Genomic DNA, 18018 nt, shown 5'->3' with positions numbered 1-18018 from the left:
GTCCCCACAGCATCCTGTCAGGGACCCACCTGAGTTAGTAGCAGAGCCGTTTGTCAGCAGGTTCTCAGAGCCTGTCTCCATCTCAAACCCCTGTCTACAGATGTCCCTTCCTCTCCTAAGGACAAATAGGGACAATTCTTCACCCCAAGCGCAGTGTCCCTCGCAACCCAAGTCTCTGTCATTTGGGGCACAGTGGAGATGGTAGCGGTGAGCGAGTGTCTTGGAGACAGTGCTGCAGGAGTTGGGAGGAGAGATGGTGGCAGAGTTCCAGCCACTGAGGCTGCAGGGTGGGGCAGCTTTCCTAAGGGGCTGCCTCCCAGTCAGAACTGGAGACAGGCACGGGCCATGTCACTGTCCTGTGCACTTGATGTTCTAGTCCTCAGACTGATTAGAGTGAAATTTCATTGAGAAATCTATGGATTTGACTTTTGTTCTTATAATTTGTTTTAATTTTTTAAAGTAGGATATCACTATGTAGCCCTGGTTGTCCTGGAACTCCCTATGTGCACCGCGCTGGCCTTAAACTCACAGAAATATGCCTGCCTCTGCCTCCTGAGTGCTGGGATTAAAGGTGGGAACCACCAGCGCCCACAGTGGATTTGATCTTCTGAGTCATCCTTTCTTTAAATTTTGCCAATATAAATAATTTCAATAAATTGGTAAAATATGTAGATTTGATCTCCAGGGCCTTATTTTTTCTAAATTTTGGCAGACTGTGTTCAGCTGCAGTTGTGTGATTGAAAAGCCTGTAGGTGCGATCTTCTGCCAGTCCCCAGGCTTCTGGAAATGCTGGATGTGTGTGCGTTTAGCTGCCTGTGTGGAGAGAAGCGAAGTCTGGCATTTGTTGTGCAAATGTGTGTCACTTAGATTTAAAAATAGCTTCACTTTGTCTAGGGCCAGGGCACAAGTCTAATTTCTGAACCGTGGTGTGCATTTGCAGCGCCTTGCCTTGCTGTCCTATGTCCGGCAGGTGCATAGCACGAAAGGGCCCAGGCACCCAGTACATACAGGAGGCTGCAGGTGGCTGGCAGGCAGAGTGCTGGCCCCAGAAAGCTCCTGAAGATGCAGGTTAGGTCATTTCCCAGCAGCAGAGAATTCACAGGACAACTGCTAACTAATTTAACTTGAAAAACACTCCAAGAATTTTGTATTTCATTTGCTCCAAGCCTGCTAGAGAATCTCAGGTGAAAATATTCACCTAAATCCCTCCCAAAATTGACTTCTCCAGAAAACCCAAACCTTCTTTAGACAATACTAAAAGTGCAATCACAGGTATTTTGTGATGCCGTTTGAATGCTCAGGGGAATAAAAAGTTCACATGTGTTTAGCATTTCCAAGCACCAAGTTTAGTCTCTTGGTACCCTACTTCAGTAGAAAAGACTGGTGGATACTGTAACTTGTCAAGCTAACACACACTACATTTTGGATTCCCATTGGGTGTCAGTATTCTAAAATGTCTTTCTAGTTACAAAAAAATTAAGATCCGATTTTCATAATGGATGGATTGCCATTAGAGTTTAAGACAAGATTCAGACTTTCAATTGAGCCTGACCTCCAGGATGCTATGTCCATAAGAGCTACAAACAATAAATCATTTAACTGCTAAAACATAAAAAGGAGACGTCAATAAATATGTATGTTCAAGCATGTCCCGTTTTGGATTTTTTTTTTTTTTTTTTTTTTTTTTGGTTTGGTTTGGTTTTTCGAGACAGGGTTTCTTTGTGTAGCCTTGGCTGTCCTGGACTAGCTTTGTAGACCAGGTTAGCCTCAAACTCATGTTTAGTGTTTTTAAAAACATATTTTTATTTATGTATTTGTATGAATATATGCCAAGCCAGAAGAGGGCACTGGATTCCCTGGGGTAGAGTTATCGGCAGTTGTGAGCTGCCTAGCATGGATGCTAGGGCCTCTGGAAGAGCAGCAAGTGCTCGTAACCACTGACCACCTCCAGCCAGGGTCCAGCACTGACCACCTCTAGTCAGGGTCCAGCACTGACCACCTCCAGCCAGGGTCCAGCACTGACCACCTCCAGCCAGTGTCCAGTGCTCATAACCACTGACCACCTCCAGCAGGGTCCAGCACTGACCACCTCTAGTCAGGGCCCAGCACTGACCACCTCCAGCCAGGGTTCAGCACTGACCACCTCCAGCCAGGGTCCAGCACTGACCACCTCCAGCCAGGGTCCAGCGCTGACCACCTCCAGCCAGTGTCCAGTGCTCGTAGCCACTGACCACCTCCAGCCAGGGTCCAGTGCTCGTAGCCACTGACCACCTCCAGCCAGGGTTCAGCACTGACCACCTCCAGCTAGGGTCCAGCACTGACCACCTCCAGCCAGGGTCCAGCGCTGACCACCTCCAGCCAGGGTCCAGCGCTGACCACCTCCAGCCAGGGTCCAGTGCTCGTAGCCACTGACCACCTCCAGCCAGGGTCCAGCCCTGACCACCTCTAGTCAGGGCCCAGCACTGACCACCTCCAGCCAGGGTCCAGTACTGACCACCTCCAGCCAGGGTCCAGCACTGACCACCTCCAGCCAGGGTCCAGCACTGACCACCTCCAGCCAGGGTCCAGCACTGACCACCTCCAGCCAGGGTCCAGCACTGACCACCTCCAGCCAGGGTCCAGCACTTTTTAAAAAAAAATCTACAGACCTACTTCAGGTGCAGTGAAGATAGGTTTTTATTCCTTTCCTCAAAATGATATCCTAAAATCATGAATTATGAAAAACACTTCTCTGGGAGTCTGCTGAAAATGGATAACTTCCCATCACTATAGTGCCAAGTTGTTACTTGTGTTAAAACCATGACTTTTCATAAGATTGAACGGCCGCTGTACCTGGGTAAATGATAACTTGTATTCACTGAGCCCTGATGATACACCAAGCACTGTTCTAAGTTCTTAAGCATGTGTGTGTGAGTGCGCATGTGTGCATGAGTGTGCGTGGGTGTGCATGTGTGTGAGTGCACAGGTATGCATGAGTGTGCAGGTGTGCACCTGACAGCCCACTGGGTCTGCGGGGAATGTCTTTGGCTGACTGCTGGCCAGGCATGTCTCTCTTTCGATGCTCGGTGCTGAGACCACTGCCTTAGGATACCTAGGCTGCTATGTGCGGCTCATCTGCTGACTCACCATTCTTGGCAAACATAAGGTTCTTGAAGGCTGGAACACTTACACCTTTATCTCCTTTTCCTCCCACAAACCCTGGGTGTAGTGTAATGATGCTGGCAGGTGTGGCACGAAGAAGACCAGTTTGTCACCCAGGTGGCCACAAGATGGCACTTACCTGTGGGAGCCCTGACTGACTCATGTCAAACACTGGGACTTTCTAATAAAGCTCATAGAAGCTGCTGTGTGACCCCAGCGTGCAGGTGTGACTGTTACTGGCACTGACCTCACTTGGGCGTCCCCCTGCAGTATGCATGCCACACAGAGAGCCAGACCCATATGTAAGTAACCCTGCCATGCTACGCTTCTCTGCTTGGTTCTTGTTAATTGGACAGAGTCATGTGCAATTGAAGCGTATCCAACCCCGTTACCTTCCCTGAGCGCCCTCCTCCGCCTGCCCCTCTCTGCATGCCCAGCAGCTCCTCCCCCTTTGCACTGTCACGCCTTTCTTCTAAGTTGTACCTTTGTGAGCCTTGTTCTCATTCATTTTTCTGGAAAGTATATAATTTTATTCTTGTTTATGAATGAAGGAAACTGCTGTGTATACATTTCTTTCTCCATTGGGCCTTTCATCTGATATATGTCCACGCCATTTCTGTCTTTTGGGACTGTAGCAGTGCCCCAGGAAGCAGGAGTACGCAGCTGTCTATGTAGTGAGCTGTCTTTGCCACTTGGTATCAGAACCCAGAAATGGTGCAGTCAGAGCCTGTGCTGGCTCAAGTTTGAAGTTCTTTAGGAACCCCTGTGCTGATCACCATAGTGGCTGCCTTAGCTTGCGTTCCCACCCGCTGTGTGTAAGGACCACATTCCTGCAGCCTTGTACACTCACTAACAATTTTTGGCTTTTTAAAATCGTGTGTGTGTGTGTGTGTGTGTGTGTGTTTTGTTTTGTTTTGTTTGAGACAAGGTTTCTCTGTAACTCTGGCTGTCCTAGAACTAGCTTTGTAGACAAGGCTGGCCTTGAACTCACAGAGATCCACCTGCCTGGGCCTTGTGAGTCCTGGGATGAAAGGCATGCCCCACCACCGCCAGATGGTTTGTATGTTTGTTTGTTTGTTTTGTGTCCCGAGGCAGCCACCTGCCATGGGGTGAGATGCTGCCTCAGTATACTTGTTACTTGCCTTCTTCTTGTGTTGGTGATGGCGACATGTAGTATGTGTTTCTTGGCAGCCAGTCTGTTTTATTTCGCTAGGGCCAGTCACGCGTATGGTGTGTGGGTTTCCCTAGCTCGCTTTTTAGAGAACAAACAGCTTCATTCCCTGTCGTTTCCCTGCACCCACCAAACTGGCAGATGTTGGGTCTTCAGTTGGCGTTTTCTATGCTGCAACCAGACAGTTACCAACTGATAAGTGAATGTATCCAGTGTCCCATGGATACATTACTCATTTGCTTTGATTAAAAGTCCAACTTTTGCCAAGCAGCAGTAGCTATATTCCATATGGCCGCCTTCCTGGAACCCTGTGATTCTCTGTCACAATTGCTTTCAGTCTTGATTCTCTCCTTTTTCTGTCCCATTGATATGTTGTTACCACGAGGCTGTCCTGGTCCCCACTGCTCCTTCCTCCCCACATCAGAGTTGCCCTGGTTCAGTTCTAAGGCGAGTAGCTACCTAGTCTGTGCCCGTCTCCTCTGCTGTGCTTTGTGTGTGCTGCCTCTGCATACAGCCCTCCTGGCCAGAGCTATCCCAGCATTCTTACAAAGGAGCAACGTGGATTCGCATAAAAATATTAGGGTCCCTATTCCATAGGATATAAAATAACAGCTGTTCAGAAGAGAGAAGCCAGCCTTAACCACGTGCTATGCATGTGTTGGCGCTGTGTGGGGCAGCGAGAGGACAGCCACTGCCAGTGGCTGCTTTAACATTCTTCCCTTGACATGCAGGCTGTAGCCGGGGTCCCCAGATGCAGTACCCCTGAGGTGACTTTGTGATAAAACAAGCCTTTGCCTCTCTAGTCCCTTAAACTTGAGAGAACCCTGGTCCCCATGCCCAGCTGAGCGGCAGGCCATGTTGTAGATAGTTTTGTGTTTTCTGGCTGGATTTCTCAGCATCAGCATCTGGTCAAGTGTCAGGTCTTTTCTGATACATTCCATCTTCTCAGTCTCAGGTCTGCAGATGGAGAGCGACACTGACCACAGTCTCCTCCCCTACAGTTGGGCCCATGCGCTTGAGGCTTGTCACCCTCTCCCTTTCTCTCCTGTCGTTTTCCACCAAGCCAAGAAAAACCAAAATCTTAAGACATTGTATGTGTGCAGATCAGTCACGTGGTGTGCTCACATGTGAAATAGATGTCATGTGACTTCAGAAATTGTTTTAGCACAATAGAAGCAGATTCTTGGATGTAGATAATGGTGGTTTCAGAGCTCTTTAATGTTTGTGTTTCTGCAGTTGATGAAGGGAGTGAAGATGGCATTGAAAGGACATGTGACACCCTGCTCATGTGCATTGTCACGGTGCTGAACCAGGGCCTCAGGAACGGCGGCGGAGTCGGGGACGTGCTGAGACGACCATCGAAAGATGTGAGCAAGACAGAAAGGGCATAGTTTAAGAAGCATGTGCCTGCTTTCTGCTTCCTGCTTCCTCCTTCCTGCTTCCTCCTTCCTGCTTCCTCTTTCCTGCTTCCTCCCTTCCTCCTTTCTGCTTCTTCCTTCCTGCTTCCTCCCTTCCTTCCCTCTTTCTCTCCCTTCCTGTTTTTCCTCCATTTTTCCCTCCTGTCCCTTAACCCCCCCCTTCTGTTTCCTTCTATTCACTCCCTCCCTTCTTCCCTTCCTCCTTCCTTTCTTCCCTCCCTCCCTCACTCCCTCCTGTACTGGGGATTGAACCTATCACCACTACATATCCCCAGCCCTCCTTTTACTTTTTAAACATTGAGATCATAAATATCTCTACATAGCCCAGGCTGGCCTTGAACTCACTCTGGAGCCCAGGCTGGCCTTGAACTCACTCTGGAGCCCAGGCTGGCCTTGAACTCACTCTGGAGCCCAGGCTGGCCTTGAAGTTGCCTCAGCCTCCCTAAAAAGCTGGGATGACAGGCCCAAGCACACAGGCCTGGTTTATTTCTTGTTCCCTTTCTTACCAGTATTTACAATATGGCTTTGGTTTTCAGGGCTACAGCATCATTTGCCTTAGAAGGGTAGCAGTGACTGTAAGACTAGTTAATGGCACAGTGGAATTATGGAGAATCAGGGGGTACTCAAAGCCCACAGATGTCAGTTCGGCTCAAGTCTGAACTGCGCATCCTTTAACAAAAACAAAGTCATGGCCATAAGCTCCACAGCAGCTGATGGTTAAATAAGTCACCCAGCTCAGTTGTCTCCAGAATTCCCAGCTTCTGCATAGGAAGACCTTCCATTACTTACCATGGTGAACACACAGTATAGACTGCTGCTAACAGGATTGCGAACATTAGAGTAGCAAAGTGAAAGCATCCTCAGGCCGGGCTGGAAGCACACACGGTTTTCTTCTGCATCTGGCTTGTTGTACAATGTGCAGTCATCTTCCTGATAGTCCCAGCTCTCCTGTGTAGAACAGCTGGATCCCGTGGTCCCTACTGTGCCTTAGCACTGCAGGCCACACGCAGTGTGCACGGCAGTACGTGCTTGAACTTGTTCACTAGGAAGGAAGCTACTGGAGAGGCTGAGAAATTGCCAGGCTTTCCTCAGCTGGCCTTGGACTGTGTTTGATTCCCTTTGCCTGGTTCTAGGATGAGCCTGCATGATTATTTTCCTCGCCACTGTGACGAAATGCTCAACTAAAGCAAATGAAGGAAAGACAAGCTCGTTTTAGCTTACAGTCCGTGGGGTCATTCCGTCATTCTGGGGAAGACACGCCTTTAGGTAGAGACAGCAGTGGAGGGTTGGGAAGTTGGCAGGTCTATAAGGCCTCCAGCCCCGCCCCAGTGACCTACCTTTTCCACTGAGTTTCCACTTCCTGGCACCTGCACATCCTCCCCAGATAGCATACCACAGGAGGACCAAGTATCCAAACACGTGAGCCTGTGTGCCCATCTCACATTCAACCACAGCGGGCCCATTGTGAGAAGTGCGTCACTAGTGAAAGCACAGGAGAAAGTGAGGAAGTGTTTTCCTGTTTGGGAAAAAATGTGTCAGCCCCAGAGAAACCAGAGAATTCTGAGAGCAGCCTGAGGCATTCTCCCATGGCTGAGGGGCAGTGAAGACAGAAGGAGGCTTCGTTTACCTAACTGGGGCTACTGTGTGTTCACTTGGAGGACAACTGTTGTATATCTGCTTTACGCTCGACAGTGTGCTAGCTCTACAGCCATGTAGTGTGCGTGTCCTGTGTGTGCTAGCTCTACAGCTGTGTAGTGTGCGTGTCCTGTGTGTGCTAGCTCTACAGCCGTGTAGTGTGCGTGTCCTGTGTGTGCTAGCTCTACAGCCGTGTAGTGTGCGTGTCCTGTGTGTGCTAGCTCTACAGCCGTGAAGTGTGCGTGTCCTGTGTGTGCTAGCTCTACAGCCGTGAAGTGTGCGTGTCCTGTGTGTGCTAGCTCTACAGCCGTGAAGTGTGCGTGTCCTGTGTGTGCTAGCTCTACAGCTGTGTAGTGTGCATGTCCTGTGTGTGCTAGCTCTACAGCCGTGAAGTGTGCGTGTCCTGTGTGTGCTAGCTCTACAGCCGTGAAGTGTGCGTGTCCTGTGTGTGCTAGCTCTACAGCTGTGTAGTGTGCGTGTCCTGTGTGTGCTAGCTCTACAGCCGTGAAGTGTGCGTGTCCTGTGTGTGCTAGCTCTACAGCCGTGTAGTGTGCGTGTCCTGTGTGTGCTAGCTCTACAGTCGTGAAGTGTGCGTGTCCTGTGTGTGCTAGCTCTACAGCCGTGAAGTGTGCGTGTCCTGTGTGTGCTAGCTCTACAGCCGTGAAGTGTGCGTGTCCTGTGTGTGCTAGCTCTACAGCCGTGTAGTGTGTGTGTCCTGTGTGTGCTAGCTCTACAGCCGTGAAGTGTGCGTGTCCTGTGTGTGCTAGCTCTACAGTCGTGAAGTGTGCGTGTCCTGTGTGTGCTAGCTCTACAGCCGTGAAGTGTGCGTGTCCTGTGTGTGCTAGCTCTACAGCCGTGAAGTGTGCGTGTCCTGTGTGTGCTAGCTCTACAGCCGTGAAGTGTGCGTGTCCTGTGTGTGCTAGCTCTACAGCCGTGAAGTGTGCGTATCCTGTGTTGAGCATTTCCACTTCCGCTGCAGGAGCCCTTGTTCGCTGCCCGGGTGGTGTACGACCTGCTTTTCTTCTTCATCGTCATTATTATTGTTCTTAACCTGATCTTCGGTGTGATCATCGACACCTTTGCTGACCTCAGAAGCGAGAAGCAGAAGAAAGAAGAAATTCTCAAGACAACCTGTTTCATCTGCGGTAGGTACACACATACACCATACAGACACACACAACACACGGACACACACAACACACAGACACACACAACACACAGACACACACAATACACAGACACAGACACACAACACACAACCAACACACACACACACAAACACACACACACACAAACACACACAACACACAACATACAACCAACACACACACACACACACACACACACACACACACACACACACACCACCGCACCAAGGGCTGTTCAGCTGGAAGGAGGAATGGAAAGGATTTTCATTTTCATGCTTTAACGCGAAGGCTAGATAAAATTCAGGTTACATCACGTGGCATGAGGCTGGCCTTTCTCTGCTTCTATAAATAGGTGGGAGAGTCACACCTGAACCTTTCTGCCACCATTTCTGCCATTTATACAGTCCTGACTGTACAGTGTGTGCCAGATGCTAGGCAGTTCCACCAACTGGCAAATGAACTTTTAATCACAGTAGCATATAGAGTATATTACAGAGTGACTTTTATTTTTCTAGACTATGAATCTAAATATTCTATTCATTGGCATCATCATTGTAGACTCAAAGCCAGGCATTCATCTAGTGTTAGCTACATACACATATATGACACGCATACCATGGAGCACACAGCACTACAGAACACACCACACACGCGTACATCATTCACCTACCATAATCCCCCTCACGCTACACACATCACATAACATGCACATCACAGAACACACATACTATAGAACACAGCACCACACACTTAAATAGCTACCATGCTACCCCACACCCACACTACACACATCCCACAGGCTACAAACACACACACCACATACTGCACACACACACACACACACCGTTTTCTTCTGCCCTGTCATCATTACTTGAGTGTCACTGTGACCAAATACCGCAGCTTAAGGGAGGAGGGGTCTATCTGAGGAGAGGTCTATCTAAGTTCTGTTTGAAGGTCTCGCTACCACGCCAGGGCAGAGATGGTGGTGAGAGCAGCTGTCAGCTACGGCAGGGCACGAGGCTGCTGGTCCACATGGTGTCTGCTCAGGAAACAGACAGAAAGACTGGAAGGGGCCTGGAGCTACAAACCCCGCTGCCTGCTGCTGCGCGAGCGAGGCCCACTTCCCAGCTCTATGGGATCTTTCCTATATACACTACAACAGAGGACAGCAGTGTTGCTAGTGTGGGCATCAGCTTAGGCCACCATGACGAGGACTTTCACTTTAGGCTGCTTAGGCTTAGTTCTGTAACAGGTGGGAAAGCACTGGGTCTAACTTTTGTTTCAGAGCACCACAGTAGCTCTGGGGAGTCCTTTGTTGGGGTTGTCCTGAAGGCACAGTGACCAGGGAGGAGGCTCTTCCTACAGTCTCCAAGGCTAAGGAAGTAATGAAGACCAGACTCAAGTAGTTCATGGGGAAAGTGTTGGGGGGCAGGAGAGGCAGAGTGAAGAGGGGTTGGATGATAGAATCTTAAAAGCTGTTAAATATATTTATTTTTATTTATTCATGTAAGTGTTTAGCCTGTACGTGTGTGTGTGTGCACCAGAGGCTAGGGTTGTGGACAGTTGTGAGCCACTGTAGGTGCTGGAAAGCAGACCCACATCCTCCACAAGAACAGCGAGCCCCTTAACCACTAAGCTATCTTTCCAGCCCCAAAAGTTTAAATCCTAATGTGGAAATGGAGTCAGGTGCCTGGGAGACCCCGAGTGGCCAAGCATGCCCAGGAGGGGGACAGTGAGGTGGGAGTACCCTGAGTTTAACCCAAAGAGTACTGGACTTGAGGTATGTAGCGAGCATCCAAGGGGTGTGCCCCAGCGTGAGTCAGTGTAACTTGTCTGTGGGCAGCCCCCAGATTACAGTAAAGTCCGGAGCATGAAGGAAGGCCACCCTCTGGGATGTGGAATATAAGCAGGATCAGGCATCCACAAAGAGTCGCGGGGGCGGGGGGCGGTCCACAGGGGGAGAGCGCGCAGGTCAAGCGGAAGCTGGCTGGAGGAGACTGCAGACAACGGGGAGCTGTGGGGTACACTCTGCCATTGCTGCAGAGGCCGAGCAGGACAGATAGATGCTGGCCCGTGTCAGGAGAGGGCTCCTTGCACCAACCGCTTCTGGCACTCTGGATTCCATCCATCCATGGTGATTTCCTGAGAAACCCTTTGGTGTTCGGCCTGGAGGTTTGGCTGGTGGGCTTGAGCCTTGGCCCAGACTGACCACAATCCCAGAGAAGGAATGGGCAAGCCACGCCTCACAGAGATGCACCGTAGACTCTAAGAGTGGCGCCCTCTCTGGGTGGCGCTGGGCACATGCAGGTGGAGAATATTTTCCTAAGTCTGGTGTCATGGCACCAAGAGACCTGCGCCTGCGAGCAAAGATGAATGTGGTTGAGGAGTTCCTCAACTCAAGTCCTGCGCATTGCGACAGACTGCCCACGTCTTCTTTATAGAGGGAGCATCATTGTTGACAGAAGCATTGTCAACCATGCTTCCGACGCTCAACAGGAAGGACAGGAAACGAGTATCTGATGTCGGCATTGTTTTTGTGACTTCATGGCTGCTGATGTCTCCTTTTCCCTCCTTCTCTTCCTCCTCCTTCTCTTCTTCCTCTCTCCCTCACCATCTCTCTTATTCATATACACCTGTATTATATATATACATATGCATATGCATGTATACACATACGGACATACACACACATACATACATATCTGTGGCTCTGCCAGAGCAAAGCAGGCCCGTAACATGAGTGGAAGCCCCCTGTCCTTAGGTTTTGTCACCTTAGATGCTTTGGCGGTTTAGACAGAGCAGAGTGCCCAGTGCTGAGCACAGATTTGCTACAAGGAAAATGAAGCCAAAGAAGAGTCTCCTGTCCACGTCTAGACTGGATGAGGGGAAGTGAGGTCACGGTGATAAAACCACTCAGGAGTTGACCTGCGGCCACTCAGGAGTTGACCTGCAGCCACTCAGGAGTTGTCCTGTGGCCACTCAGGAGCCTGGAAAGGAAACTTGTCTAAGGATCTGAGGGAATGCTCCTTCAACCCTGGGAGAGAAGAAGACCCCATGCCTCCCGGGGAAACCCACGCTCTCATTTCTCTCTTCTCTGTGTGAAACGTGTCACTGTTTTCACAGTGAATGTTTATGTAGTGCCTTCCTTTCTGTCATTTCCCAAAGGACAGTCCTCGTCATCTGTGTCTTTGACTTGCAGAGATGTCCTGTTCTTTCACGCCAGCTCTCTAGAAAAGAGGTTTTGCCATCGGCCCCGCCCCACCCCACCCCTGCAGCTGTCTCGCCCCGCCCCGCCCCTCCCCACTCCGCAGCTGTCTCGCCACAGGACCCTTCCATACCCATGCAGCACCACTTTGGCTGAGTACAGGGCACTCCCCAGGCCTCTTTCTCTCCTTCTGCGTGTTTACTGGACCACAAAGCTGGCACAGCATCCTGGCAGCCACGGACCCAGCCCAAACCCAGTGCCATCCTAACTGTAAAGTCTCAGTTTTCCTGCAGTAAGACACCTCACACAGATCTAGACCACTCTTCCTCCTCCTCCCCTTCCTCCCCCTTCTCCCCCTCCTCTCCCTCCTCCCCCTCCTCCTCCCCCTTCCTCCTCCTCTTCATGCACTTTCTCTCCTTCCCCGTATTGAGTGTACTTTTATCCATTTTCCTCTCATTTGTGTATCAAATCCCAGTCCAAGTGCAGTCCTTAACCATCCACAACCTGGACTCCAGATGCACAGTAGCGGGAGAATGTTCTGGTTGAAATCCCAAACCCACGTGAGCTGCAGAAGTCTACCCCATCTCTGAGGCTTAGCTCCAACACTAGGATTCATGAAGCCCTTCTCAGCCTCACTCAGGGTAGACACTGGTGCTCCTGAGTGGCTGTCACTACACCGTGCTCAGCCGTACCCGTTTGCCTCTGCTCGGTGCCATGTGTCCTCCTACTGTAGAGAGCATGTGGACTCCCTCGTCAGGTGGACACTGTCTTCCACAGCCCCACCCCCTGACCACGGCCAAGCTTCTTACCCTGACCTGTTCTTTGCTCCTCTGGCATGAGGGTCTACAGCGTACATAGTTTGAGACTGTGGTGGCTGTAATCAAGAGTGTATTTATAAGACTCCCTAGCACTGTGCAGAGGTGAGGCTCAGCTCTCACTGAAGCTAGCTGCTCTTCTTTAAGAGGGGTCGGCCCATGTCTTAGCCTCTTTTATGCTTCCATGGTATGTATGGGGCTCATTTGTCAGGATTTGCTAAGGAATGCCTCGCCGGTAAATCTGCCTCAACATGCATGATCTCTCTGCTTACATGGCTTCTCAGCTACACAGGAACGTAAGACAGGTCAACACTGAGCAGATCTGTACTTCATATCAAAATCCCAGGTGCAGGCTGGGGAGGTGGCTCTGGAAAGTGCCTGCCACGCGAGCATGAAGACGTGAGCTCAGATGCGCAGCACACACATGGGAAGCTGGTCACAACAGTGTGAGCCTCCGATCTTCCTTAGAGGCAGAGGCAGGAACACTGGGGCCAGCTGCACCCAGTCAGTCCACAAGGAAAGTAGAAAGGAGATTAAGAAAACACTTGCCATCAACCTCTGGCCTCCACACGCATGTGCACACATGTGCTTATATGCAGTGCGTGAGTACACGAACAGAACCCAGGTCTGATGATTACAGATGGCTCCAGATCTGTCCCACTCTGGGTATTGTCATGGCCATGTGACATTCCCTCAGAGATGCAGGTGATGCATCCAGAAGCTCATGGCAATAGCATATCAACCAAGTCTGTATTGACTTTCTGGAAGCTTCAAAAGGACTGAGGGGCTGTTTGGTAATTTAAGCTTAGAGTGGATCTAAAAAACTTTTTTATATTATAACAAGTGGAATATCATAAAGTAGAACAAAGTGGTGCTTCTATTTGAAGTAAGATTGAAACTTTGGTTGAGCATTTGCCTACCGTGTGTGAAGGCCCAAGTTTGATCCCATTTACCTAAAGAAAATAATGTAAGCTGGGAACAGTTGCAGTGTCTCCACAGTGAAGAGCACACACCAAGCTCGCTGGTCTGGTCTGTGGCTCCACCATCCACCTGGGGGCTCCAGGGGTTCTCATGCCCTCTTCTGCCTTTGTGGGCATCTGCACACATGCACATACACACACCAATGTGCACACACACATACACACGCGCACGCGCGCGCACACACACACACACACACACACACACACAGAATGGAGAGGCCTGGATGACAGCTCAGTTCCCGTGGTGAAGACAGAATGTCGAGCCATGGTGGATGTTACCAGAAATAGCAGAAATGCCATAGATTTGAGTTTAAGGTTCTCTGGCTTTAATGCACAGCCCGTTGGTTGTTTTGGGTGCCACAGGAAAGGCATGGCCTTCCTCACACTAGGACACCTGCCTTCATCTCAGCTTCACCAGAGACTCCTTTGCCCATGTGGTCCTTTAGAGTCAGAAGTGGTTTTGTTAAATGCTGACGGATTCTTTCCCCCAACTAGAGGAGTTAACTTGAGTCACTCTGGATCTATGTCCTGATGGCTCTAAATGCCTTGGTGGAGGGTAGGACATTTAAACGTCTTAGTGGATGGTAAGGTATTTAAACGGCTTTGCAGTTGTCAGCAGAAATAGGTGCTCAATAAAAATCAGGTGGCTTTTCAGGCATTTACCTCGTTTTCACTTGCTGAAGTCACCAGAGAAAGCTGGGTGCCTCCTTGAAGCCTTTCATCATCTCGTCTCCTTTATGCTCCCTTGGCCACGCGCATGGCTCCAGAACACGGCACAAGGTACCTGTGTCTGCTACCGCGTTGCAGGTTTAGCAATGGTAGAGTCAGTACGGTAGTCCTTTATTCTGCAACAGGAGGAGCTTGGCGTTGATTCTAGGGGATTTTACGTTAATACTTTCTGCTGTTAACAGCTCTGTTAAGATGCAACTCATACACCTTAAAACTCACCCGCTTAATGTCTATAGCTCAGTGCCTTTAATATATTCAGAATTGTGTAGAAAACATTATGGTGGGTTTTAGGAGACATTTCCTGACCCTTCCCATGGTGCCCCATGGCCTTTATCCGTCGTGTTCTCGTCACTCCATACTCTGGGCAGCCACTGATCTGCTCTCTGCCTATCAGTCAAGACAGGCCGGGCGTGGTGGCGCACGCCTTTAATCCCAGCACTCGGGAGGCAGAGGCAGGCGGATCGCTGTGAGTTCGAGGCCAGCCTGGTCTACAAAGTGAGTCCAGGATGGCCAAGGCTACACAGAGAAACCCTGTCTCGGAAAAAAAAAAAAAAAAAAAAGACACTCGGTCTTCATGACTAGCTCGATTCCGTCAAGGCTCCTTTCTGTGGTGGTTGCTTTCCTCGGGTATCTGGCATAAGCACCCTGTGGGAAGAGAGCCTCTCTCTGGCTCACAGTTCAGGACGTACAGTCCATCATGGTAGAAGGTATGGCCGTGGGGCTGTCCCATGAGTCCATGGTGGCTGGGGAAGGCGTCTTGCTCATGTCTCAGTAGACTGAGGAGGGAAGGCAGGTACGCTTGCCGGCTCTCTGCTTGACCTCTCTCTCTTCCTAACAGGACTCCAGCCCGTAGGATGATGCCACTCATGTTTAGGGTGTTTCTTCCCCTCAGCTAATCCCCGCTGGTGACAACCACCACAACACACAAATGTGCATCACTAATGCCTGAGACCTGTCTTAGGATTTAGTTTTTAAATTTACTTATGTGCATGTGTGTGCATGAGTTTATGTGACCTGTTTGAGAGAAGTCCTCAGAGACCTGAAGAGGGCCTCAGATCCCCTGACACTGGAGTTACAGGCGATGGCAAGCTGCCCTGTGGGTGCTGGGAAGTGAACCTGGGTCCTCTGCAAGAGCCATGAATGCTCTTAACCACTGAACCATCTCTCCAGCCCTCCTGGCCTTTTATTAATTCAATCAGATTGGAAATCAAAACTAACGATCATATTGTGCAATGCCATCAGCACTCGAGGCTTTCCCATTGAGCAGAACACCCTATCGGATGCTTAGGCCTTGTCTTTACGCTCAGCACCAATAGACATTCGGGTGTTTTCAGTGTTGGGGTAGCAGGGCGTACACTGTGGTGAGCATCCTTGTGCAGGCGTTCTGCGTACAGAAATGTCATTCCTCCGTGTGTGCCTGAGCGTGGCCTCCTGAGTCATGCTGTGACTGTGTGGAGTCTTGGAGAAATGGCCTGCTTTACAAGTTGTTGCTCTCTCTTACATTTCTTTCCATGGCCTGTGGGTTGAGTAGCTCCACATCCTTGCCCGGACTGCCGTTATCTGTCTTCAATCTTACTGGAAGTGCGTTTTAGTACTGAATACTCTTAACTCATCCAGTCTGTATTTTATTAGGTGTCAACTCCGTGTCAGACACGGTTGTAAACTATTCAGGCCATGGCAAAGAACAGAGAGAAATATGTAGTCAGAAAACATACGATAAGCAGTAAACATCAGGACCAGGATTGGTAGCACATGCCTGTAACCCCCACAGTCGGGAAACAGGGGCATCAAGACCATAGAATTGAAGCCAGCCTTTTATTTTAATGTGGCAAGTTCCAAGCCAGCCAGGGCTAAGTAATGAGACACTGTCTCAAAAACAAAAAAATAAAACAACAAAAAAAAATGAGAGAGTAATAAATTCGGATGCAGCTGCAGGTCTGGGTAAGCCCATTTCTTCCTCTGGTGCTGGCCTGCAACATGCTCTCCCTGGCAGTCATGGCTACCTCTGTTACCTTGGAGTTGAGATCCGGGGCAGTTTCACAGCTTTGTCACAGCTGTTGTCAGTCCAATGGGGCATGACAAGCAACACAGGAAGAGACAGGAGAGCGATAGGGTGGTCCTGAGCGCCAGTAAAGTAGGAAGGGATTGGCTGTGTGTCACATGCTGTGGTCACCCTAAGTCACCTGCAAGGGAGCGGTCAACAGAAATGCCCCAGCGTGAGTCAGCCAGGGACAAGGCAGTGGAAGAGGTCTGTGGCCACAGCCCTTGAGGAAGGAGCCTGCCCGTGGAATAGCAAAGAGGCCTGCATGGCTGCCTAGGAACCTGACGGAGGTGAAGAGAAAAGGCCGGAGCAGCAACGGGCCAGGCCACATGGCAGTTAGCACGGAAATGTGCTGAGACCCAGACAAACTAAACAGTTATGTGTTGTGTGGAGTGTGCTCGTGTCTCTGGATGAACACCCGGCATTACCTAAGGAAGGACAGACATACTTGGGCTTATGGTTCAGAAAGTACAGAACGCAGCAAGGCCTAAACATGGACCGCATCCTGCCTGTGTCACAGGAGGTGGATGAGGAAGCAGAAAGCAGATAATGCCGGCACTCAGCTCCCTTCCTCTCTTTCCCCCTAAATGCATCCTTTGTGCCTGGCCTGTGGGACGGTGTCTCCCACCTTCAGGGCAGGCCTCCCATCTCAGTCTCCTGGACATGCCCAAAGGTATGCTGCAGGCATCAGCTAACCCAGCTGTTCACGTCTCAGGATCCACATCTCAGGCACAGTGGTGCACAGGTCGTCAGCCTCGCGAGAGACAGAGGCACGAGCGTCTCAGGGTTGCTCGATTGCCAGTTTCTCTCCAGCTTCAATATGAGAACCCGTCTCAAGTGAACAGATCTGAGCGCTAGAGCAGAAGCCCTAACATCTCACACACACATACACACATACACACCACACACATACACATCACACACACACACACCACACACACATACACACCACACACACATACACACCGCACACATACACACCACACACACACACACATACACACCGCATACACATACACACCGCACACACATACACACCGCACACACACACACCGCACACACACCGCGCACACACACACACCGCGCACACACACACACACCGCGCACACACACACCGCGCACACACACCGCACACACATACACACCGCACACACATACACACCGCACACATACACACCGCACACATACACACCGCACACATACACACCACACACACACACATACACACCGCACACACATACACACCGCACACACATACACACCGCACACACACACCACGCGCACACACACACACCGCGCACACACACACACCGCGCACACACACACACCGCGCACACACACACACCGCGCACACACACCACACACACATACACACCGCACACACATACACACCGCACACACATACACACCGCACACACTATACACACACATGCACACACTACCATCACACCATCTATACGGAATTCAACTGTACCTAGACATCTACATTTTATCTAATGTTTATCAAATCCCTTCTTACAGGCTATTGTGAGGGGCTGCTGCGAGGGCCATAGCCAAGGAGCGTCCTCACATGGTTCAGGTCTTCCACGAGTCACCCTAGCTTCTGTGCTGAGAGTGGCCGGTACAGGTGACACAGGCAGGTCTGGGCAGCCGGTGAGATGACCCACACGTGAGGGAAGGCACTAGAGCCCAGTGTAAATAGAGAAGGTGTTCAGCACTGATGCGGATGCCTATT

At 50.4% G+C, this 18018-nt stretch overlaps 1 protein-coding gene across 1 annotated transcript in view; it reads left to right on the top strand.

Annotated features, from left to right (window-relative positions):
- The window catches only part of LOC127197744 (inositol 1,4,5-trisphosphate receptor type 2-like), a 149077-nt gene that overhangs the window by 87095 nt on the left and 43964 nt on the right, over positions 1-18018 (top strand). Inside the window, exons 18-19 of the mRNA XM_051155691.1 lie at positions 5549-5679; positions 8345-8510. Of these exons, the coding sequence (XP_051011648.1) occupies positions 5549-5679; positions 8345-8510 (297 nt within the window). The remainder of the gene's footprint in view (positions 1-5548; positions 5680-8344; positions 8511-18018) is intronic.

This window comes from Acomys russatus, chromosome 13 (genome assembly GCF_903995435.1).
Source record: "Acomys russatus chromosome 13, mAcoRus1.1, whole genome shotgun sequence".
Taxonomy (NCBI): domain Eukaryota; kingdom Metazoa; phylum Chordata; class Mammalia; order Rodentia; family Muridae; genus Acomys; species Acomys russatus.
Note: the sequence above shows the minus strand (reverse complement) of the source record. Positions and strands in the feature narration are given on the sequence as shown.